The following is a 26132-nucleotide window of genomic DNA, read 5'->3' as shown; positions in this document are numbered from 1 at the left end:
AGGAGAGGCTGAGGGAGCTGGGGATGTTCAGCCTGGAGAAGAGGAGGCTCAGGGGAGACCCCCTCACTCTCTGCAACTCCCTGACAGGAGGGGGGAGCCAGGGGGGGGTCGGGCTCTTCTCCCAGGAAGCAGCAGTAGGACAAGAGGGCTGGGTGTTAAGCTCTGCCAGGGGAGGTTTAGGTTGGATATTAAGAAAAAAATTTTACAGAGAGAGTGATCAGCCATTGGAATGGGCTGCCCAGGGAGGGGGTGGAATCACCATGGTGGAGGTGTTGGAGGTAAGACTGGATGCGGCATCAGTGCCATGGGCTGGGAACCACAGCAGGGTTGGATCAAGGGTTGGACTTGATGATCTCAGAGGTCTTTTCCAACCTGGTCGATTCTGTGATCTGCCTTCGGTCTGGGGAGGGAGCCTGTCCCTACAGGGCCGTGGGACAACCCCTCCTTTCACCGTGTTCAGACAGAAATCCGACCGTGCCGCCTGTTTAACCTCGGATGTGCTTATTCCAGCGTTGCTGCTGGGGGAGATTTTCCAAGGCACTGCAAATCTGCTCAGCTCTGCTCCCGCTGCCGAGCTCAGCCAGAACAGCTCAGCCAGCACAGCCCGCCCCGCCAGCCCGCCCGGGGCCAGGTCCCCACCCCGGCACTGGCACTGCCCCACCCCGGCACTGGCACTGCCCGACCCCGACCCCGGCACTGTCACTGCCTGACCCCGACCCCGGCACTGCCCGATCCCGACACTGTCACACCCTGACCCTGGCACTGCCCCACCCCGGCACTGTCACACCCTGACCCCGACCCCGGCACTGGCACTGCCCGATCCCGACACTGTCACACCCTGACCCCGACCCCGGCACTGGCACTGCCCGACCCCGGCACTGGCACTGGCACTGCCCGACCCCGGCACCGTCACTCCCTGGGCTCCCCCGGCAGCCCCGCCCGGCTGTGCCATCACCCAGCGCCTCGTTCAGCCCCTCCCGGGGAGCCTTTGGGAAAATCGCTGTGCTGTCCTCCCGAAATTAAAGTTTCTTCCAGAGCTTTCTGCGACAAACAGCCGAGGGGACTGCCCGGGCTTTGGGAAGCACAGGCAGCTCCTGGAGACCATGGGGGGGTTGATGAAGGATAACATCCTGCAGGAAGGGTTAACCTCTGGCGCCTTGGACAGCTTGGATTTAGCAGGATTAGTTTCTCTCAACTCCTCTATTCTTGATAACGACCAACAGAGTCACCCAAAGAATTTAGAGCAGAAATCTGATTTAGCCAAGTGCCCTTTGTTCAGGAGGAGCCTGGGGAGATGAGCCTTTGGTGAACATCCAGCTCTGACCACCTGCCTTCTACAAGAGTTATGAGGAACATGCAAGACACTGAATGAGGTTTTTTCCCCTTTTTTTTTCGGATTTTGAACTCGTGCTGCCCCAAGGCTGACAGCACACCTGCACCCTGCCCTGCAGTTCTGGACCACCTGCACATCGATGCTGCCACAGAGCACACACAAAAATTATATCTGCCATGTGAAAGACGGGTACCCCCCATTTATAATTTATGACATGCCAATAAAAGCCTGTTGTTGGGGAAAAAAAACATTTGCAAGCATCTGGATGCTTAAACAAGCACCAGAGGAAGTTCATTAATATAGAAATTGAAGTTAATTAACTAACTGATGGTCTCCTCTGTTCCATTTGCTTTAAAGCCATCCACATCCTTCCCTTGGTCTACTGACTGGCTTTATTCAGCTCCAGTTACTATATCAAAGTGATATATTCTGCTTACAAATTCAAGGCAAAGCCCATTTATCTATTACAGAAGGAGAATGGATTTACATTTAAATGGCTGTTCTTCATGTATCTAATAACTCAGTTGAGTAATCAAAGAAGTACAATCTAAGCAGGAGCTTCTCTGTGTTTGACATTAATAAAGCCCCCAACATTCCTCCACACATTCCTCATTTATTCCTTTCAACAGAGTGGGAAAGCTGTGGCTCCCCAGCTGCAATCAGCCAGCAAGAAGGTTAGTTGGGAATTAACAGGCTGCTTGCTTAGGCTTATGTTTCAGTTAAAAATCCAGGCTCAACAGGAGAGCAAGGAATTACCATGGTGCATGGGCTGCCATTCCTTTAAAAAAAGTAAATAAATAGTGCTTCAAAGGTGTGAAGAGAAGTTTGGCAATGAAACTGTGGCCACTCAGAGCAGCAGGTATTTGGGGTTCGCTGCCCTCAGTGAAAAATTGCAGGGATTGAGCTGGGCTGATCCAAGCAAAACAATTTGCAAAGTGAAACACACTTGGAGTAGGAAAAAGCAGATAGGAAATAAAATTCAAAATTATGGTAATCGACTTTTTAATTCCTTTTCCTTGGGCTACACTTGAATTATCTAAACATATGCAGGAAAATGTGCTCATGCATTAAAAAACAAGTAACTCTAGCTGATCCAAAAACGTGAGTCATCTTCCTAATGAATGGCTCGAAAAGTAGAAAATTCACTATTAAATTTTGGGTTATAGTGATTCCAGTGGCAACTCAACCCCAAAAACCTATCAAAACCCTAATCAAAGACAAGCAAGAAGAGAGAAAATGCATCTGAATGGAGACACAGAGAATTCCACGCTCCCTCACTCGTTGGTTATCAGCCAACTTTTCACTGCAGCAAAAAGTTCCAGGAGCTGAAGAGGTCTAAGAAAGCCTTTAAATGAGGAGGGTTTGGGATCAGCACGTTCCTGGTGCTGTTTGACTGCAGGGACTGTGCAGCTTCCCACCATGTAGACAGCAGATGGTCTAAATAAGGCTAATAAAGATACATTAATGTTTCTGTTGCCTTCCTTGTAAATAAGATTTCCCTGTGGGCTACCAATTTATCAGCCAGTTTCTCTGCAGCTGCTGACCAGGGATCACAGAGCTGTGTATGAACTGTTCAGCTCTGCTGCACACATTCACCACCCTGCCCTCTTTGTCTGCCCTTGGGGCCGTGCTGGGCACATGCACCCACAGCCAGGATTCTGCTCCAAGAATCCTGAATTTTAGGAGACAGTCTTGCTGCTCTCTGGTGCAGATCTAAGCAATGGGTTTATTTGCTGCTGAGGTCTCGGAAAGTTTCGATTTAGGAACAACTCTTGGAGAACCAGTTCAAATTTCCCTGTTTTCCCCAGTCCCCACTGCTGGCTCAATGTACAAGAGCAGCACTGAGCAGTCCTGCAAGGATGCTCTTCATCCACCCTGGGTTCTTCCCCACCCTCTCCTGCCTTAATGCAGAGCAGAGGCACTGGGAGAATCCCAAAGGCCCCCCTCCCTCAGCAGGAATGGGGAGGGGAGAGCACGGCAGTGCCAGCGCTGGAGGAAAATCCTTCCAACAAATGAAAACATGATGTGCTAAATAAAACCAGTTCCATTATCAGCTCTGCTTTCCACCTGCAATTACAGCACATTTCAGCCGAATATTTTTTCCTGGCAACTGAAACAGTTTCATTACAGCTTAAATATCTGACAAGGAGGCTGACTGCAGGCTTGTGAAAAGCAATTATTTTGGACACTGATTACTTCCCATGCAGGCAGAGAGTGTTGTAACTGCAGAGAGCTGGGGAAGACCACAGCTCTGTGTGATGGACTACAGTGTCTGCAGGAGTTAATTAATGTTGGGGGGTGAGTAGGAAGAGAGAAACTCTGCAAACACCCAGCTTAACATTCAAATTAATTGACACGAAATAACTTAATATGTTTAATTTAAATGCAATTAATTTATTAGGGAAAAAAAAAAAAAGCCAGCCTAGAGACAGATAGTTGGTGCATCTGGTGCAACAACCAGAGCAACATCAAGTTCCCATAGCAACATATTTGTCAGAAACAAGGCAAAAATGCTTAGGGTGGTGTGGGTTTGGTTTTAAACACTCGAGTGACAACTGCACCAACAGGACTCAAAATATTGAGATAAAATTGACAAACTTAAGAAGAGCTATGAAAGACTCATTTTCTTCATTTAAGCTGGGAGGGCACTGCAGTGAGAGCTGAACTAAGTCTTGGAAATGCAGGTGCTGATGTGGGGAATTGCAAAAACAGCTCAGCACGCAAAAAACTGCATTACATCAGTGCTGGTGTCTCTATCATGGGTCCTGCATGTCTCAGCCACAGCAAATTTTGGCATCCCAACCCCTGTGGACAGAGGTTATTGCATTCTTAGCTGCTTCAAGGCAGCCTTGTGTTGAGGTTCAAAGGCCTTTAAAATGACTTCATTAATTAGGAAGAGCCGAAAAGGCACCAAAACCCAGAAACCTGTCAGACACCGTTATAATTCTATTTTTTTTAATCAGTGAGTCACGTCCAACGCTGTTTCAGAAAGATGAGGAATCCTGGCACACCTGAGCTCACGTATTAGTATTATTATTATTATTACTTTTCAAAGAAGGCTGCCTGGAGATTTGGTTTCCTAAAGCCTTTAGCAGACACCGTGTTCTCTGTGTGTCGCTGTGGGTGTTGGGCACTGAGCCACAGGAGGCTTAAACAGTGCTCAAGTTGAACAGGAGGGTCACAGAGACCCAGGAGCTCCCTGACACACCTGAGCCACTGCAGCTTGTTCTTCTCCCTGACACGAGTCAGAACCGGAACAAAAAAAATCCTTTAAGTGGCCAATTTGTGTTGTACTTTCAACTGGTTTCAGACAAACAGAGATAAATTGATGCTCTGACCTTTCTCAGGGGTGCGAGACAGTGATTTCCTTCCCCTTTAAATGCCATTAAGTGGATGTGACATTCAGTCAAGATCTTATTGACAAGTGAATATTCCCCACGCAATTACCAGTCCCGACCACTCGGCTGCTGAAACACTTCACGTGCATTTAACCACTGAATAAAACCACTATTTCACTTCTAAATTCCAGCTGTAGCATAAATCTGGCCCTTTCCTTCCCCTCCTTTAAAAAGCACCAGCACTCACCTAAAATCAGGTTTCAAAGGAAATGCTCATCCCTGTGCTGTTCTCGCTCGTTAATTATTTACCAACACGTTCAAAACACAGCAGCATTGATTGCAAATTTGTAATTAAGGCTGACTTGTATTTTGCACTTAAAGCAGATGTTCCTATCCTTTGTGTCCCTCCCCTTCATAACACACTGATCATTTGAATCTTTGAAGATCTTACCAGAATATTCAACAATTACTTGGGTGTGTGGGTGCTACCACGAGCTCAGCTGCTTCTCCTTTGCCTGATTTCAGGAATGGATCAACACAGACTCCAATATCAATGTTTTACTGAGCAAAACACAGTTGATTTTCAGTTGTTTCCCCTAATGGCTGTGATTATCTGCTGTGCAGAGGCTCCTCTACCCCATCCTTGGCTTCTCTAGAGATGATACCACAGAAAGATAAAAGGCCAGAGGGTAATTATACAGCTTTTCATTTCCACTGATCTCAAAGCATTGGGTAAAACACATCAATGCCTCCTACACACACACACAAGGCAGCTCTGAAGATTTACCTGGTAAAGAGAGAAAGAAAAATGTCGGGTTTTCTTTCAAGGATTAATATTAGAAAACCTTCTTTTATCTCCTGGAATACTTTGATTTTTTGCAGCTAACCTGTTAGCTTGGCTGGAGAAGGATCTGATAAATGAAAGAAGTCCCCCTAGGAGTGTGCTTCTGTTACAGCAGAAGTAGTACAGATAGATTTGGAAATAGAACCAGAACTGGGATGGCCACTTTTGCACACAGAACCATTTAGGTTGGAAAAGACCTCCAGGGTCATCCAGCCCAAGCATTAACCCAGCACTGGCAGGTCCACCCCTAAACCCTGTCCCTGAGCATCACATCTACATGTTCTTTGAACACTTCCAGGCATGGGGAGTCCATCACCTCCCTGGGCAGCCCATTGTAGTGTCTGACACCCCTCTCAGTGAAGAAATGTTCCCCAAAATCCAACTAAACCTGCTCTGGCACAGCTTGAGGCCATTTCCTCTTGTTACCTGGGAGAAAAGTCCAAATCCCACCTGGCTACAACCTCCTATCAGGGAGTTGTAGAGAGCAAGAAGGTCCCCCCTGAGTTTCTTTTTCTCCAAAATATTCTCCCCAGCCTTCAGATAAACTTAAGTTTCCAAGCTAAAACCCCAGGAATACTTTGTTCTGACTTTAAAATCACAAAGAAAGGCCTGAACACTCAAAGCTCCTCAAACAAGGACAGGGTTTAGATTTTTTTCTCCCCCCCTGTTTTATCCCTCACACCAGTTAAAGAGAGTCCAAACTCACTTATCCACAGCTGCACAGCCAACAGGAGGAAAAAAAAGCAGCTTTTGTTGGCAAACTCCTCAGATCAGACCCTGGTCAGAGCTTTCCCACTCTGGAATGAGGAGGTGCCTTTTGCCCAGGTTGGTTTGTGGTTCACACTCCAAGAAGCCAACACACAGCACTGCAATTCCCAGCTGGGAGAGCAGGAGAGGGGGATGTTTTCCCAGGCACACACACACAGGTCTGTGCCCCACGTGTCAGCCCAAAGACATCACTGCCTGTTACACCATAATGGCCATAATGTTTTCAGCCTCAGCCACCCAGATGTTCTTCAGGCTTCACACACCTGCTCCTCTGCAATCCAGTGGCTAAACAGCCCCTGAAATGAGGTGCTCTTAGAGAAGGGGAGGAAATAAAACCAAAGAGAATATTGCACCTTCCCAGAGAAACAAAAGTCAATCAGATTTGCAACAAGGAGTTGTAACGTTCTTATTTGTTTTTCATATAATGATTCTATTACTGGGGTATCTGGAGGGGATAATCAATAGATGATGGCAGTCTTTTGTGATGACATTATCTTATGGAGTGGTTTTTTCTGGACATAAAGAGCATTTCTTCTGATGAGTTTTGAGCAGAGTAATGGGCATTTGTGTCTTTGACAAGAGAAAGGACAAACCAAGTTATCTAAACCACTACATGGCTGATTTTTATTACCTGGTGCCTCATTTGTTCCCTTCCAAATCCAAGGCATGAGGACATTTGTAAAGTCTCTCAAGGAGGATGAGAAGCTTGGACTGAGGAGTGTTTATTTTTGATTGGAAAATAAAGAACAGCTTTACTCCAGACCATTCTCACTCTGTTTAAAAACAGTGACTGTTACAAGGCTATGACTGTCATCAAGCCCAATATGTTTCTATTGATGATACACAGAACCAGCAAGAAAAACTAAATTAAAAATCAACATTTGGGTCAGATTAAAAAAAAAAAAAATCCAAAATAACAAAATTCTCTGTAGTTCATCAGCTGACAAAACACATTTGCATTTCTTGTTTGCTTGCAACATTTCCATTTCTTTTTCCTATTGCAACACTTAAAAATGATGGAAATACGGGGTTGGATTTTCTCTTTCATTCAGCAGGACCCTGTGGTGTTACCAAGCTTAAATTTGGTATTAATGAGCAGCAGCTTGTAGGTAAAAGGAGGAAAGAAGAGAGTGAGAAATGGAATAATAACAAGCATGAAATAATAATATTTAAGAGAAAAAAATGGAAGGGCTGGTGCTTTAGTAATTTTTCTTGTAGTTATGTGAAATAATCTAGTGAATTAAACTCCCCCCAAAAAATCTGGAAGGCAAAATGTGTGTCTTGGGGGGACACAACAGCATAAACCCCCCGGTTCAGCATCACCTCACCCTGGGGAGATCCAGGTGCTACCCCTGGAGTGCCTTTGGCACAGCGAGACATTTCCAGGAGCACCAGAGAGAGTTTAGAATTCTCAGCACTTCAGAGAATTACAGAGGAACCGGAGACAACTCCCCGCTTTCGGGAAAGAAAAAACCATCATCTTCGGTTTTCCCCGCTCTGTTCTTTAAAACATGAGGTTTTTCCGCCGCTCAGATCCCTCCGTGCCGCACATCATGTACCCGAACGATTACACAAATGCTGACTCCCGGAACATCGGCCCCTTCTCCCTCCTCCCAGCCCTGACAGACGGATTCACATTCCCCCCAGAAACCCCATTTGAATTTCCAATGGGATGCAGCGCCCAAGTTCCCGCAGTTTTACTGTTAGGCATTCAAGCAGCTCTAATGTTATGTGTGCCTTCGACGTTTTTTAGGGAGAAATACGGAGCAAGAAGGAATGAAATGAAATACTTTGCTGCTGCTTCGGAGCTCGATGCTTGAACGGGCTCCAAGATGCCTCGTCTTAAAGCAGGAAAAAGCCTTTTAAATAAACTTTTAAACTACACAGCTTGTATATTCTCCACCCAAAACAGAGGAAAATGAGTTTATAGTGAAACAGCTTCCAAAAGTTACAAGACTCAGACGCCTGGTCGGGAAGTTTTATGACCACATATATTCCAGGGCCAGCCTGGGATGCACGACCATGGGAAAGGATGGGCAGCATCTGCTGGGCTGGATGAGCTGGGCAAAGCAGGATGTGCTGGGCTGGAGTCTCTCCACCCATGGGTGAGGAGATTTCCCCCCCTGGTCCCTGAATATTTATGGCTCAAGGCACAGCTGTGCTGGAGCCGCCTTGTCTGCGTGTTCTCACCCCAAAAATCCCTCAAGATTTCACCTCACAGTTTTTATTCGTTCTTCAAAGAGGAGAAGCCACTCCAAATGCAAGTTGGTTTGTATTAAACACCCTGCAGAGTGTGAAATGGGGGTGGTGTAGCACTGACCCTGTACTGAACCTCCGGACCTGAAGCCCCTGATAATTCACTGAACTGCACAGTCTTTGGGGCAGCTGCAAACAGGAATTTCCCACGTCTTGAGCAACTGTGACTGAGTTATTGTAACAGTGCAGGAAAGGATGGAGATGCACATCCCAAATGACAGCATTCAGCTGGTTGCATGGCAATAGCACATGGAAATGAAGTGCATTTGTTACCAGCACAGGTTACACCTCCAAACCCTGCTCTGTTCCCAAGCATCTTGTATTCAGAGCAGCACTGCAAAGGCAACAGTGGAAATTTCTCTGAGGAGAGGAGCAAAACCTGATTTTACATGTCATTCAACAAACACCATCTCTGCTGCCTTCCCTGGCCCCCCACTGCTGGTGTTCCCATAACAACAGAGGAGATGCTCCACTGACCCTGCTCTCAGTGCTCCTGGACAGCCCGAGAGCAAAGGGGAACCAGAGCTGCTGAAACACTTCCAGGACCTTCAAGGACCAGATCCTCAATCTCAAAATGCACCTGCAACAACACTTATCTCCATCCAACAACCATTTAAGGGTTTTTTTACAAGAATGATAACATAAGCTGATAAAAGCTAAACAAAAAATTTGGGTGCAAAGCTGAAGAAATAAAATACCCAGGCTGAAAAAAAAAAAAATTACAGCTAGGAGAATACCTCATTTTCTGTAGCCCTTCATTTCCCCTGAATCACAATGAACTTACACCTTTAATTCCATCAAAAAGTTTTACAACTCTTCACACAATTTTCTGTGTGGAATAAGACAGTAACACGGTGAAGCTTCAGGCATTTGATAGAAACACATAAATCATGCCATGCAGGATGAGACATCAGCAGTAAAACAATAAAGGATATTTGTAAAATAAATACAAACAAAAGAAAATCTATTTATTAAATTAATTGGAAATTCAGCAAGGAAACAGCTAATATTTGCTCAGAGAAATTTGCTTTTCCATAAAGAATTGAGATTTCTTCCAAGGGCCAATATATATGCCTTGACAAGAGGTCTGTCCAATTTGGTCATATGCCCACAGGCTGTGGAGTTAATTATGGATAAGTTTACTTAATTATTCATCCATTTATTAACCACACCAGCCCCAGAAAATAAGGCAAACACTCTTCTTCAAACACCTTACTCTTCACCAAAATACAACAACCCTGGCAACTCCTTCCTCATCATGGGCTTATTTCTGCTTGTTAAAGGAAATAACGGACCCCAAGTGATACTTGAGAAATATTTCAAAACACACACACAAAACCAGGCCCTGAAGGGCAGGATCTCACAGAGGACACCCTTCCTTCCATGCAGTAAAGCAAATGCAAGGAGCCATTCCCCAGCCTAGGAACCCCCTCAGTGCCCAAGAACTCGGGGAGATGGTGGGTTTGAGGCAACAAACCTCTGTAACAAGAGGGATTCTCAATCAACACCAATCCTTCCTCATTTCTGCTGCAGTCTGGCACCAGGGCAGGTTCACAGGTGTTGTGGTCCCTCGCCCCTGGCAGCTTTGATACCTCTGATCCTGGAAGGTGGTGCCTTATCACGCTGACCTGGCCCCTGCTTGGCTGCTGAGCTCTGTGACCCCGGGGTGGTGACACTGCACCACTTAAAGTCATCACCGAGGTGATGCATTAGGCTGTTAATGGCTTACACTTGTAAAGAGGGAAAAAAAAGGTACCAACAAGCAGAAAATGGCACATGGAGTTTGTTTCCTAACAAGAAATGCTGTGATTGATTCTCAGGCTGCTCCTGCAGAAGGTGAGCCCGGCCTGAGGTGCAAATAAACACTCAGCAGGTCAGAGCAGCACCAGCTGATCTCAGCTCTGCTCTCAGGGCTGATCCTGCTCTGATCCCACCATGGAGGGCTGGAGGGGGATGTTCTACAAGAGCCTGGAGTGACAGGACAAGGGGGATGGATTCACACTGCCAGAGGGCAGGGTTGGATGGATGTTGTAAAGAAATTCTTCCCTGGGAGGCTGGTTTGGCCCTGGCACAGGTTGCCCAGAGAAGCTGTGGCTGCCCCATCCCTGGGAGTGTCCAAGGCCAGGCTGGATGGGGCTTGGAGCAACCTGGGCTAGTGGGAGGTGTCCCTGCCCATGGCAGGGGGTGGAACACGACAAGGTTTAAGGTCCCTTCCAACCCAAACCATTCTGGGATTTAAAGGAGTACACCTGTTGGAAGAGTCCTGTATTTTAGGTGTCCAGTGCAGCTCCTCCCTGGCCCAGACCCAGCAGACACCACAGGCTCCTCTCACACACACAGGGGTGTCTGCAAAGTGAAACAGTGTCTCTTTACCTACCAAAAACAAGGAAAAAAACCTTCATTCCTCAAGTATGCTGTTTTAAAATGGGAACAAACAAATCACTGTTCATCAAGAGCATTGCAATATTTATTAATCCCTCATGTTAGTTGAACTAATTAATAATATAAGAGTTACCAAGAGCAATTCTCCAACAGGATTTAGCACTGAATTATGAGTAGTTGTTCACTGGAATTTTATTTAGCTAAAACTGCTTCTCTGGCAGGAAATTCTGTGCAGCTTGCCCTAAGCTTCATTCCCAGAATTATTTTTGGGGTGAGTTGTTCTGACCTGGGTGGGCTCTGTGTTCCCTTGTGGAGCTGCAAGCAACACCAAGCAGGAATTTCATTTTCCTTGCATTTACTCATGACACAAAGACTTTTGTCATTTCCTTGGTCACACTGTCCTGGCATCCATCCTAAATCCTGCAGTAAGCACAGTGTGGGTGCTCCAGGCTGATTTGAGATCATCTCCTCTAATATGAAGCTGAATTAAATCAAACTGATGCAGTCCAGAAGAATTTTCAAGGTTGTCTGGGACATCAAACAAAACTTTTACACAGAGGACAATGACAGAAGAACTCACAGATGAATTTGGACTGATCCCCAGAAGCATGAGAGGCCCTTGATGTGACTCTTGTAAGAGTTACAGTTTCCCCAAATACTTTCTGTTTCCTTGAAATGCCTTTTTTACAGGAAAATGGCAGATAACAGCTACTGCTAAGACAATACTCATTTTTCTTTTTGGATTTCAATGTTCACTTTGAGAGGCTTCAACTCGTGAAATGAAGAAAATTCTTACAACAGAAAAAGCCAGAGATGTAAAAGCTCTGATTTTGAAACTTTTGGTTCTTTTTTTTTTTTTTCCCCCTGCAGGTGAGATCACCAGCACATCATCCTCACCACTGAACATTTCCTGGGCTCAAATCCTCAGGACAAATTTGATTTCTATCAAATATGGCCCATCTGATAAACCAAATGCTGCTGCTTGTAATCATCAAATCACATTAAATCAGCCCAATTACCCTGAAATGAGCCTAAATCTGTCCAGATTAGATAATCTGAAATAGTTATCATCTCGTGGAATTAGATTGCAGCCCCCAGCCAGCTTCAGGATGTCGTGAGCTACCAGCAAAGGGCTCAGAGCTCCACGTGGAGGGGTGGAGGGACGATCAGATGGAGGGATCAGGGGGAACCTGAGCCCAGAACAGCCTCACTTGGTCCCACAAACGAGGGAGAACCAGCAGCACAGCTCACACTGGAAGCACTCTGCCACCAGTAAGAGCCCAGCACTGACTGGGGACACAGGAGAGGAGGGAGCCCTGGGCTCGCCCTGCTCTGGGCTGGGGGTTTGATGCATCCGTGAACGTTTTTACACCCATAAACTCAGACGAATCAGAGTCGGGCTGGAAGGGAGCTCAGCCTTGCAGTGTACTCTGCCTCCCTCTCCTGGCCCGTTCCCGGGAATTCTGTACATCAGCTGCTTTTGGTGCAAAGTGAACCGAGAGCAGCACGAGCCACATCAGGATGTCAGCCCGTGAAGATGTGCAAAACCTACAGACGAAAAGATTGGAGCCCTGGAAATCCTCCCCAACCCTGTGCTGAGGCTGCCAGACCCACATTTGCCCAGCAAAAAAGAGAAACAGCCCGGCCAAAACACCAATAACTCCCCTTGCAGATCACAGGGGTATCAAACCCCAACGATTTCTACTCAGCCTTTCTCAAAAGAAACCATCACGGCCCCACTCCCCCATTAATCATTTTAAATTTGTTACTAAATGCCCTCCCCAAGGGAAAGAGGAGGGGGGGAAAAAAAGCTCAGTCTGAGCCACGATTGCCTAATTCAATCAAGAAGAACGAAGGCAGCAAACCTCGAGTGGAACATTACCCTGCTCAGTGAGAGTTAACATAACAAAATCCCTCCCTCCACAGGGAAAAAAGAACATTCCTGGAGTGCAGTCAAACAGCACAGGGCATTCCCAGGTAACTGGGACCAGCTGGGTTAGAAAAGCTGGAAGAGAAGAGGGGGGGAAAGAAAGGAAAAAACCAAATTAAACCCCTGTTCTACTCACAGGAAAAGCAGCAGCTGCAGCCTGAGTTTGGGGTTTTCTTTGGATAAACCTAAATATGTGATTAATGGCTGGCAATGGCTGGAATACAGTCAAATGCTCAAGATCAGTAGCATAATTAGCATTAGATGCAATTAGATCCAGGCAGTTGGGTCCTTGAGAAGCTCAGTTGTATTTTAAACTTTCTTGTGTGTCTTTTGCCATCCAAGCTGGGGATTATGTTGACTTGGGTTGTTTTCACATAGTGAAAATTTAGAATTTAAATGGTAGGAAGACCCCATGGAAATGCTGGTACTAATTTCATCCGTCTCTGATTCTAAGGAATATTAAATTTTAAATAAAATGCAGAATTTCATAGGAAAAACAATCTAACAACTGAAATACTTTCTCTGGGGTTCCTAAACATGTAAAATAAATCTTCACAGGAGTTAATCCCATTTAACCAACTGTGAATGTTAAATTACCCTTCTAGTTCATTTACAGTTTGCCTTAAAGATAAAAGTTTGTGGGTTTTTTTTTTTTAGTCTACAAAAGCAGCATTTTGCTGTTTACAGGAAATAAATCCCACCTTATAAATGTGGGTAGTTGTTATTTGTAACTTGATGTGTTTGCTGTAATTTCCACATTATTTACTAAGCCCTCAATTCTTAAGGGGGGGAACAAGAAAATCTCAGCTTCCAACTAAGAAAATGCATCTATTTGTAGAGGACATTCAGAAATCCAAGTCCAAAAAGTCTTTTCCCTGCTTATTCCTTTTTTAAAGCAACCAACTCAGCTGGGGCTGCCCATCCCAGTCTCCTGACTCAAATCCACAGGAATTTGGGATGATGGATCACTGTTTTTCAAGTCAGGGTGTGACCAGCATCTTAAAAACACAAGAAATTATTGATAGAGAAGCTGGTGAAAAACAAACTGCTCTCAGGCCTGCAATGGGCTACTGGAAACCTGCTGCCCAAGCTGAATATATACATAAAAAGGAAAGAAAAAGAAAAAAAAAAAAAGAGGGGTGGTGGAAGAGGAGGGGGAAGAAAAAAAAAGGTTTTAAGTTTCTTGGAGAATATTTTTGCTCTGTCTCAGAATCCACGTCAAGAAACAGATTTTTTTTTTTTTTTTTTGGCCAAAACTTCTTTTACTTTAAAACAGGTGCTTGGTAGGGAATGAGGATCCAGGCAGGAGCTGTTTTCCCAGAGCACTGCAGGAGACACCAGGCAGCAGCCACCGGGGGTCAGCACCACAGCAGGAAGGCCACCGATGTCAGAAACACCAGCTTTGCCAGAAAAACAGAATTATTCAGGTCGTGGGTATCAGCCACAGCCAGGTGCAGGTTGATGGAGAGCTGTGTCTGACAGAGGGACTGGATTATTTAGTGAGTATTTTAAAAGAGCTGCTTTTTTAAGAGTCCTTTGCCATTGTTACCTGTCCACAGGTGAAAAACAGAGCAAGAAACTCCAATCCACTGCAATCATAAAAATGACATCTTGATTTAACCTGTTGTTTGACTCATTACTGGAGTCTTCCCAGACTTCCCAGCAGCTGGGAAATATGGATAAATAGAGTAAATAAATGTACCCAGAGCTGTATGATGCCACAGCCAGGTCACTGAATATTTCTAATACATTAAAGGGAACTGAAGTACCTTTGCAGCACCTGCACCTGCCCTGCAAAGCTTCCAGTGCAGCCAGGAAAGAATCAAACCCTTATTTAAAGCCTGTAGAAATTACCATACACTCCCAGCTGAGCACACAAGTGCTGCTGATCATGGAATCACAGATTCCCAGAATGGTTTGGGTTGGAAGGACCTTAAAGTTCTTCCAGTCCCACCCCTGCCATGGGCAGGGACACCTTCCACCGGCCCAGGTTGCTCCAAACCCTGTCCAACCTGGCCTTGGACACTTCCAGGGATGGGGCAGCTACAGCTTCTCTGGGCAACCTGTGCCAGGGCCTCCCCATCCTCCCAGGGAAGGATTTATTCCCAATATCCCCTCTCTCCCTGCTCTTTGTCAGTGTGAATCCATTCCCCTTGTCCTGTCACTCCATGTCTTTGCAAAAAGCCCCTTTCCAGCCTTCCTGCAGCAGCCCCAGCCCCATCCCTCAGCATTCCTCAGGGATATTCCTGGCAAACCTGAGTTCTGCAGGCACTGAAGCAGATTGTACCCTTCTTTTGGTGTCTGCAGAATCAAGCTCTTGACAGGCAACACCTCTGCAAGAGAACCTGAGCAGCTCAAACCAGGGACAGACTATTTTTATCCAGGCAGAAAGATGCTGCAGGGAGAATGAAACTTCTTTTTGCTGTAACTCACAGCATTAGATGCCTTTTGTTTTGCCAAGCCTTGACAGACACACTCTGAATTCCCTGGAATTCAACTTATTTGCTTTTTTTTAACCATTTGGTTGAGGGCAGCACTTCCAGCCTCCTCACCAAAGACAATCAGTGCTGTGCACACAGAATATAACACACCAGAACTGCCTTGCTCGAGTAATGGGTGAGCAGGGAGAAAAAAAAGGAATAGTGGAAATACAAATGAATTTAATTGCCTGGAACTTGCTCTCCTCACCAGAGGCAGCACAGCCCAGCTGGCAGAGCAGCACTGAGGTGAACAGGTCGTGCCATTAACCAGGGTGGGGGCACTTTGCTCCAAGGTCACCAGCTCTGGCTGCTGTGCTGGGAGCCCTTAAACAGGTGCTTTTGGGATAATTACAGTATTAGAGGATAATACTGTAAAAATGCAATATTCCTCATTTGCAACCCATCTGCCACAACTCTTGGGACACTGCAGCATCATCTTTCTCTTCTGCAGGAAAAAAAGCCACCCCTTACTCTCTCCCAACCTGTTTCCTCTTTACGCAGAGGTTTGGGGATGCCACGTTTTCATTCCCAAAACTAATGGAATCAAACACATTTTCCCTATTCAGACACGGTTTTGCCATGTTTAAATTTCAGACATTATTTCATTCCCAGCCAAGATGGCATATGGGTATTTTGAGAGTATTGTCTCGTGTAGGAATGTTCAGTTTTGGAAGGGCTCACATCACTGCAGCCACTGCATTAACCAGGGGAATAAAGCACAAATAACACCTCAGCCTCCTTCAGCTGATCTCCCAGTTAAGATGCTGATGGCCTGGATGTGTTCTAGGAAAATACTTTCATTATTTCACATCAGAATTTAGGAAAAAAATATCCATTTACACGATTCTCAGAAATCCCCACCTACCATAAAACAGGATAAAGCCAGAGCAAAGGCAAAAGCTTTGCTTCATGTCTCTCATCCCCTTTTCCTTTCTATTAATGCATGGCCATTAAAATTGCCTCCAAGACCTCCACAGGGAGAATAATAACTAATTCCTGTTTGTAGCTGCAAATCCAATCATACACACATTTTCAGTTCGTTATTTTGGTGTCATAAAAACACGAGGGTTGCAATTGCAAGGAATTATTACATCCATATACTTTGCTATTCAGGAACATTAATTGACAAAACCAAATTTGTCCATCAGGAGGGCAGATGAACACTGCCCATAATTGAATCAGGAGTAAATCAGCTCACAAGTGGTTCATATACAGATGGTGTAATAATCGAGTCTGTTGAGATGACAGGGAACAATTTATATTTAATTTACGCGAGAAAAATACCTTCAATATTTTCTTTCTGTTTTCTGTTGTTGGTTTGGGGGTTTTTTTTGTCAGATACTCGATGGTTTATGACAGTCATAACATTTGGGAAAAGCTGCTTCTTGTTGTTTGAAGGATAAACCCCTCCTGCTGTGCATCATATAAATAGATGAGGTACATGGACAGAATTTCACAGTTGATGGTGCACCCATGGGCACTGCTGCTCTCCCCTCAGGGGCTGGGCTGGTTTTAAGCAGATTAATCACATCTACATGGGACAAGGGGTGAAGTGGCAGAGGAATTACTTGGCCACAGAGGGGTGGGATGCAGCCCCACAGCACTGGGCACCTCAGCTCCCAAACGTGCTGTCTGTCCAACAGGACCCCAGGAGTCCAGGGCACTGCTGCAGGGAGTAAAGCCTGGAGAATCCAAGGAAATGTGGATTCAGCTCCAGCTCAAGTCCAGCTCTCACCATCTCTTTAATACCCAAACTCCCTCCATCCCCATTTTTGGAAAATACTGTTTTTCTCCCCTCCTCCAATAAATCCACCCCCCTCAGGACACCAGCTACTGTCTGGCCATCAGAAACATCTGATCTCTGCTGTGAGAGACCCCTGCCCCCCTGTCCCTGCCAGGCACTGCAATTCCAGTTCCCACGGGCTCTTCCAGTCTGAAATGAGCCACAGCAGGAAATCCCCTCACAGATAATGAACCCTCCAGTCTCTTACACCCCACTTTGCCCACTGAAATTGTGTCTTCATTGATCTCTCATGCACTTCTCATTTATACTTTTGAGCATTAACAAGCCCTTGTCTGTGGTGCCTCTGCCCTTCAGAGCCCTGTGCAGCCCCAGGGTCACCTGCAGCTCCCTGAGCAAACAGCAATGGCCCAATATTTGTGGGATTAAAAGGATAATACTGTAAAGCAATAAAAGGCACAGACAGCAAATGGACTCCATCCACTCTTTTCCTCCTGGGAGCACAGGGCTACCTAATGAAGTGAAGAGAGGGAGATAAATGTCACTTCTTTTTATCCCTAATAACTGCTCATTCCACTGGGTGGAAGAGAAAAATATTAGTGATCTTCCCATTTCATTTGTGTGGCCCCTGGATCTGTTCAGCTCAGGCAGGAGCACATCACCTGTCAAGGAGCATTTTTACTATTTGCTTTTCTGGGAAGAGGGAAAAGACATTCATTCAAGTGCTGGAGCTGGAGAGGCTCAGATTATCCAGTTCTCACCTCAAACACAAAGCTCCAGGGGCTGCTGGAGCAGTTGGTTTCTGACACGTTCCTCGTCATCTCGGAAAAACAGGGATTTGGTTTTGGCAGAAATGACCCTCCTTTCTGCACCAACACACACAAGGTGATTTAGCACAACAGTATCATACATGGAAGGTTGGCAGGGATTTTTATCAAGCACCACAGTGATGAGCACAGAGATTTATGTGGTTGTTTTCGAGCTGCTGAGGCCTGTTCTAACCCCAGCATGTAAACCCAGACCACAGCTCCACCCCGGGGAACAGAACAGAGCAGGCAGGTTTAGTAACAGGTAAAAACTCAACATTTGTACCCCATGAAATCTCGACAGAATAACAGGCAATTCTGTGATGCTGCAGGCAGTTTTGTGTTCCAGGTGTCTGCAGGGCTGGCCAGCAGCACAACACCCTCGGGTTTCTGCATTGTGGTGACAGCACAAGGAGTAGAGAGTTCACACTGAAAGAAATTTAGGTTGGATACCTAAATTGGATACCTAAAATGGAAAAAATTCCTCCCTGGGAGGGTGGGGAGGCCCTGGCACAGGTTGCCTAGAGAAGCTGTGGCTGCCCCATCCCTGGAAGTGTCCAAGGCCAGGTTGGACAGGGCTTGGAGCAACCTGGGCTGGTGGAAGGTGTCCCTGCCCATGGAAGGGGTGGGAATTAGATGAGCTTTTAGGTCTCTTCCAACCCAAACCATTCCATGACTGAGCACTACAAGTCACTGATGTCACCCAGGATGTCACTGGTGCCCCCACCCAGGCAGACCAGGCCCTTGGGGATCACCAAATCCACCTCACTCCACCCACCTGATACCTGCTCCTGCCTCTTGCTTTCCCCAAACCAGGAACCCTAACCCCAGGCACAGTAATTAACCCAGGCTGTTGAGTCATATTTGAAAACATCTTCGCTATCCACACCCCCCTCTTCTCCTGGGAGAGCAAATAAACAGCTTGTTACCATGAAAGATTTATTACTGACTAATGCACACAGGAAACCTGATGCACTAAGTACCAGGGAACACATTCCCAGCCCGGATTCTGTGTGGTCCCAGACCAACAGATCCAAGCAGATTTTATGCTGTTTTTTCTTGTTGTCCATGGGAGGAAAGAACAGCTGTCACTAAAGGTTTAATCAGATGCTCTCAGAGCTGGAGCCTGAGCTCTGAAGTGCTGTACTACAGGAAACCCAGGAGCAGCAAGGATCTGATGGGAACCACCCCTGGAAGTGTCCAAGGCCAGGTTGGACAGGGCTTGGAGCAGCCTGGGCTAGTGGAAGTGTCCCTGCCCATGGCAGGGAGTGGAACTGGATGAGATTTAAGGTCTCTTCCAACCCAAACCATTCTGGGACTCTGTGACATCTCCCTCAGTGCCTGGTGGCACTGCTAAACTCAAACCAAACTCACATCCACCTGGGGAGCAGCCACCAGGGTGGGACACAGGCTGCAAGTGCTGGATGATGGATATGTAATGGAAAGATAATATGGAAAAGATTCACTGCAGAATCCCAGAGTCTGGATCATTTTCAAATGGCTTTCTTGCTCGTTCTGGTCACATCTTCAATCAAGGTCCTTATTTCATAACCAAAGGAAAATTAACTGGCAAGACATAAAGAAAAAATATTGGGAGCCTAAAAAAAAATCAGCAGCGTCTGTGAGCCAAGGAATTGATGGAAAATGACAATTAATCTAATGGAGCAGTGAGTCAGAGAATAATGCATGATGGTGAATCCAGAAAACTGCATTATACCAAACAAATTGCTTGGAATCTGCCCATGCATAAAATAAATGGTTTCTCTGCTAAGCCTAATTCTTCCAGAAAGCCCTCAGCTCTCCTTGAGATCAGAGCTCATTTCACATATTCAATATTTCATGGGAGAACAGAGGGGAAATACCCTTCAAATTCTCAGTCACCCTCATTTTTAAGTTTGGTCGTGCCAATCATAAATCTTTCAGACCTTTTTCTTTTTCTCCTAAAATTAAAAATTAGGGCCTTTCATTTTGGTACTGGTAAAATTTATAGCATGTACCTGTGCCAGATTCAAATGTGTGCTTCAAGCAAGAAAGATCCTCCAGCATTGCCTGGCCAAGGGGAATTTCTCCCACGATCAGGAAGATTTAGGACAGGGCTATGAATCCAGCCTAATTCCCAATTACTGCTTTTGGAAATCACCAGCCCTGTAGTCAGGCTGGACAAGGCAAAACCCCAACCAACCTACATGGTTTGCCAACCAAACAGAAACCTTATTCCCTGAGCCACCCCAGGCAGGAATCACAGCCCCTCTTTGGAAATCAAACTCCCTCTAAATGTGACCATGTCCCCAGGTGACAATGACAGATCTTTCATATTTAATGCCTGCAACAGCAAGGATTTACTGCCTTGGGAAGCTGGAATTTTGTCAGTGAATTCCCAAAGCAGGGAGCACTGTTCCCTGTGCTCATGGCAAATAAACACCCAGGTAACCACAGGGAACACATCCCAGCAAACAGAGTTATTGAGGTGCAGTAAACTGGTGAGACAAGGGGCAGTACAACAGGATGGGAAGACAGAAATTTAACTTTCCAAGGAGCAGCCCATGTGCTGTGCCAGCCAACGGTGCTCCAGAGGGCAAACAAAGAGCAAGTACTTGTGCAAAGGGCCAAGCAGCTCTGGGGCAGGGCTGCCAGGTGATAACACAATCATCAGACTGATACTGTGATTATGCAAATCTCCACAGGCTGTGCTGGAATAATCAGCCAATTGTGCAGAATCAGCTGCACAGAAGAACTTCCCAAGTTTCCATGGATGGGGACGAGGTGCAGTTGGGAGGAGGGAGGTTAACTTTCCAACATTCAGCTTTTGGTTTGCAGAGCAAGTTACTGAAGAGCAGCACTGGGAGAAAGGGAGACGTTTGCAAGGGGGTGTCACACACCCTCTGCTCTTCTCCATGGAGAACAGATAATGCCACAACCCCCCAAGGCACGTTTGGCCAGCAGAGCCCAGCTCTTCTCACAGGGGATTTGGAGAAGAGTCCTTATACCAATGGCAGAAGCAACAAAACCCAGGAGCTCGTTCCAGGTGGTGCCTCAAAGGTGCTGCCGAGCCTGTGATCTGTCTGGAGCTCAGCAATTCTCCAGGCACAGCATCTGACATTTAATTAAGGCCAAGACCTTTATCATTCAAGCACATCACAGGGTTATTAAGAAGCCCAAATGTCACCAATGCCAGTGATGTGGCACTGAGGGGTCTGCAAGTGTTTCCTGTGAGATTTGGGCTGTTTGGGTCAGAACTGACTCCTCACAGCTCCTCAGGGATTGTCACCGGAGAGAATCACAGGGGCAAGATTTGCTTTTATGGTTTAAATTTGCACAGCCCTACACAACATGAAGCCCTTTTATGGCTCTACCCCAAATGTCATTTTTCCAGTGACACAGGACACAACTAAATAACCAGAGTTTGATGTCCCAGACATGAATCCATTCCTGTTTCCTCAGGGCATCCTTCCTGCCCACACCTCCAGGGCCTGTGACCACAGACAGAGCCACAAATGCATCAGCTGAAGCTCTGCTTTCAGGTGTGCTGAGTATAAATTACCAGTGCCATGAGGATAGAAAACACATATAATCTGCTGAAATCACTTGAGATATCAGTGGCATCCATGGCAGGCATCCTTCCATTGTACACACCTTGTACCTGAGAGAACACCTAGAAAATCCTACTAATACAATCCACCAGAAGGAAAAAAACCTTCTGCTTGGGTTCTGCAGTGGGATTCAAAAGCCCTGAAGTCACAGGTTTCCTCTCTGGCATTTTCCTCTAAGAAAGGACATGCAAAAGCAAACCAAATTAAAATTACCACCTGTGTTTTTTTCCACCTGGTTGGTCTCATTAATTTGGGAAACAAACTGCTCACCCAGGACTGGGGCGTCCTCAAACACCTCCTCTTCAGGTAACATCCAACACAACGGATCCATGGCCTTAGGACTGATCCCAGGACATGGAATAGGAAAGTTTAATACTAAACACTCTTGGAGATCTGTCTGACATTACCTTGGAGGCAGCTGCATGAACTTAGGCTTGATTAACTGCTCAGCTGTCAGCTAACAGTCACCCAGCTCAGCCTGTGAAAGTACTGCAAGAGGCACAGCAGAAGTTGCAAAAAGATCTGCAGGAAACCCTGATAACATGATATTTTGAATTTCACCACAGAAACAGAAACATACAATCCAAACATCTTTTGTTGCAGGATTGGTTGGGGAGAAAAGAGAGAGAAGAGAGGAAAAAGAGGATGGGACATTTTGGAGGATATTTGTGCTAAGATATCTGCACCAGCACAAACAGTATTAAAGTACCAGTAGGTCTGGGTAAAACAAGCCTAAAACACAATCTCTAAGCTCTAAAAATTCATAGCAAGTGTTGTTATGGCATCATTGCAGAAAGCCAGGCTTTCTGCACAGCAAGTAAACAAACACATCCATCCTCAGAGCTGCCTGTCAGCAGGGAGAGGAAAAGGAGAACGAGTCTTGTAAAATCCCTTATCCAATGTATTAGACTTGGGAACTCAGGTATGAGGTAGGGTGGAAGCACAAAGCTCTGGGGCATTTCATGGACTGGTACTTCAGAGCACCAGGAGCCACCAATGTGAGAACAATTAATGAAAACAAGAGGCAAACATGGAAAATTTGGGATTAGTCATGTCACACACCACCTGCTTAACAGCCAGAAGGCACAGACAAGAGAGAACCAGGCCCATCTGTAGAGACTCAAAAATGTATGAAAACAACTGGGGAAAGGATCAGAGCTGCCAGGTGCTACAATAACACAGACAACCAGGGAAAGCAATGGAAAACAACAAACACTTTGTCCTTCATAGCCCTGACCACCAAAGCAGAGACCCACACCCCTGGAGGTGCTCTGTGCTGCAGCATCACCCTCCAAACCAGCAAACCAACCTCCACTTGGAGTGCCCTGATTTTGAAATGTTAAAATCACCCCGCGTGTTGTGTTCACACTAAAACACAACAGCAACTTCCACTGTCAGGGAAAGAGCAGCTTGTTCCAGTCCACATTAACCAAAAACCACACAGTCATCCCAACCCTTGCTCTTATTTGTGACTATTTGGACACAAAGCTTTGGACTGATCTCATGGGAAGCTGAGGCAGGTATGCAAATACAACAGGGGTCCAGTTTTCCCTTTGGAAAACACCAGGTTTTAGGGAAGAATTTGGGAAACAGGACAGGGAAAGGACAGTAAGGACACTGCAAACCAGGAGGTGGGATGGGCTATAAGGTGGTAGCTGTACATATTCCTCTCTTACCTGCTTCCATGAGCTGGCACTGCTGCCCAAAAACTTGTGAGAAGGTAACAGGCCCTGGTGCAGGGCTGGAGGTCACCGGAGGGGAGTCCATAATTCTCTCAGCGTCCTCTGTGTTAGTCATGGAGCTCAGCCCAGCAGCTCTGAGAAGCTCCTGTGCCCCACAGATCCTCAGAAGGCAGGAGGAGACCCCCGGGGAGCAACGGTGCCTCTCCCAGAACTCCCAGGATGCTCCTTTCCCTCTTTTCAAGGGGCAGGATCAGCACACGTTTTCAGCTGAGTGTCATCAGCATTTTCACTGAGGAAAATTAAGTGTCTGTGCGTCTCCCAGGTGGTTCTTATTTGTCCTGGGCAGGTCTGGTGGCTTCAGGCACAAATCAGCACCAGGCACTGAGGATTGGCCCCCTCGGGGCTTTCTGCCATGGTTTGAGCAAAGTCATGAGGTTCTTCTCCTCCCGAGGTGTCTAAACCCAGCAGCAGCTTGTCCGTGAGCCCGGGCACATCCCCTGCGGGAACACGGGAGTTTTCCCCCGGCGGGATGCAGGAGCCGGGAGCCTCCGTTCTTCCAGGCCTCCCTCTGTGAGGGCCCCGGGGATGCTGGAGCACAGCAGAGATCCTTCTCCGCCTCTCCCCGGGACTTTGAGCCCGAGCTTCACCTCAGGAGGTCACAGGAGGCTTCCAGGGGACGCAGCCCCCTCTGGGACCGGCGGCCCCGGGGCTGCGGCGGGCGGGCTCCGCTCGGGGGGCTCCGGCAGCTCCCGGCATCACCCCCCGCCGCTTATCCCTTCCCTACAGCCCGCTCCCCCCTTCCCCCAGCCCAGCCGGCGAGGGGGAGGAGACTGGAGCCACGTTAAGTAACATCCTCTGCCCTGCTGCAGTGGCTGCCTGTCCCTCCTCCCTCTGCCCGGATGCAGCGGCTGCTCCCGGAGCGCTCCCGGAGGCGCTTGGAAGTGCTAACTCAGGCAGGGAACAGCGAATCGCCTGCCTTAGCCGTCTCCCGGCTGCCTTAGCCCTCTCCCGGCTGCCTTAGCCCTCTCCCGGCTGCCTTAGCCCTCTCCCGGCTGCCTTAACCCTCTCCCGGCTGCCTTAACCCTCTCCCGCCCACCTGCCCGCCGGGATGCTCAAGGGAAAGGGGGAAAGACGCCAGGGCTGGTACCCAAACCCGACCGCGGAGCCCACGGCTCTGCATCCCGCAGGGACGCCTGGCTGGAATTCCTTCAGTGTAAAAAAAAAAATTCCAGGGTTGTTTTCAGGGAAGAGGGACCAAGAGTTAACTCCCAGGAAAGTCTGACACCGCTGATTCATCCTCACTTTAAAAACTCCCTCTGCCAACGCAAGGGATGCTCACTCCGGGAGCTCCGCGTAAATTTGTCCTCCGTGAGTCATCGGAGCTTTCTTTGGGAAGTCTGCTGGGAATGAAGGTTGTTACCTCACGGCCAGGAAAACACACCGTGCCCCGGGTGGGAATGAGAGACGGTCGGATTAGAGCAGCAGAAAGGCCGGGGCAGAGGATGAGAGGCACCTGCGGGTACCCCCAGTGCCGGGGGGGGGCAGAGCGGGGATCTGAGCCCCCCCTGCAGCCAAAGGAGGCAGAGCGGGGATCTCAGCCCCCCTGCAGCCAAAGGAGGCACAGAGAGGCGGATTCACTGCCCAGAGACACCTGGGGAATTCTGAGCAGCGGGAATTGGAGTCACGTCTCCCGGTCTGTGCCGCAGCACAGCTCCCGGGGCTGGGGCGCTGCCCAGAAAATCCCAGCTCGGTCATTTTATTGTATCTATCCCCAGGTATTACACAGTTTAAGGAAGGACTATTTTACAACGAGGGTGGGGAGGCTCTGGCGCAGTTGCCCAGAGAAGCCGTGGCTGCTCCATCCCTGTAAACATCCAAGGTCAGGCTGGACAGGGCTCTGAGCAATCTAATCAAGCTGAAGATGTCCCTGCTCATGGCAGGGGGTTGGACTCGATGCCCTTTAAAAGTCCCTTCTAACCCAAACTATTCTATGATTTAAATGGTTTTAGGCTCAGATTTGCTAGGGCAGAGTCCAAACAAACAACCCAGAGACTACTTTGCAGGTTTATTTTGCTGAAGACACAAGGAACAATTTCTGTCCTCACAAGAACGAAGAGATTCAACTTGACCTTCTGGTTCTTCATATGGAGGAAAGCAAAAATTGGGCCATTTGGTCCACATGTCTTCAACATTCAGATATTCATTCCTGGGGCTGTTTTTTTCCTTCCCAACTCTTTGCCTGTTATTCTCTCTCACCCAGGAAATCCTCCCAGAGCTGTTTGGCAACTTGTCTGCAAAACCCACCAGAGCTGCATCGAGCTCTGAAATATTGAAGCATAACTAAAAAAAAAAAAGGGGGGGGGGATTAATTAAGCAAGAGATTACTTGAAAGTCCCTTTTCCCTTTTTTCTTAGCAAAACTTTTCCAACTTCAGGACTTCGGCAGTTTTAGCGTTGCAGACCAACTCACAGATACATTTTCCTTCTCCCCAGTTCTAATGTGCATTAGGAGAACACATTGGGGGTTCTTGAAAAGCAAAACAACTCAATAATCTTATAAAACCTTTATTCTGCAGGCACTCAGGACCCTGTCACTGGAGGAGGGATGGGCACCCTAGGGATAAGAGAACTTCCCAGAGAGGGAATAAAGTGAGGAAATGTTCAAGCCTGTTTGCTGTTTGATTTCCAGAGGATTGTCCAGAGGAGCAGCAGTGCTGCCACCACCTCTGCTGCCCTCAGGGTCTGTGCTCTATGTGGGGCAGTGGTTACACAACACAACTCGCTTCACGTCACACCCTGTGCACAGGCACTGGGTCAGCTCAGCCCACGGCCCTGAAAACCAGAGAGCCAGAAAACAAGCCCTTCTCTTTGGGCTGCTCTGGGGGCTGCACCTGCTCAGCATCCATTGCCTTCTCTCCCAGTGGCACTGGGAGCAGATCAGCAGTGCAGACACACCTTCCCTTTACTCTGGGCACAGGACAAG

The 26132-nt window shown here is 47.1% G+C and overlaps 1 protein-coding gene across 1 annotated transcript in view; it reads right to left on the bottom strand.

Moving 5' to 3' along the window:
• KAZN (kazrin, periplakin interacting protein) overlaps positions 1-23909 on the bottom strand; it is a 200652-nt gene extending 176743 nt beyond the window's left edge. The window contains exon 1 of the mRNA XM_064678651.1: positions 23145-23909. Coding sequence (XP_064534721.1) covers positions 23145-23265 — 121 coding nt within the window. The 5' untranslated portion in view covers positions 23266-23909. The remainder of the gene's footprint in view (positions 1-23144) is intronic.
• Positions 23910-26132: the final 2223 nt, after the last annotated feature.

Source organism: Pseudopipra pipra, chromosome 22 (genome assembly GCF_036250125.1).
Source record: "Pseudopipra pipra isolate bDixPip1 chromosome 22, bDixPip1.hap1, whole genome shotgun sequence".
NCBI lineage: Eukaryota > Metazoa > Chordata > Aves > Passeriformes > Pipridae > Pseudopipra > Pseudopipra pipra.
Note: the sequence above shows the minus strand (reverse complement) of the source record. Positions and strands in the feature narration are given on the sequence as shown.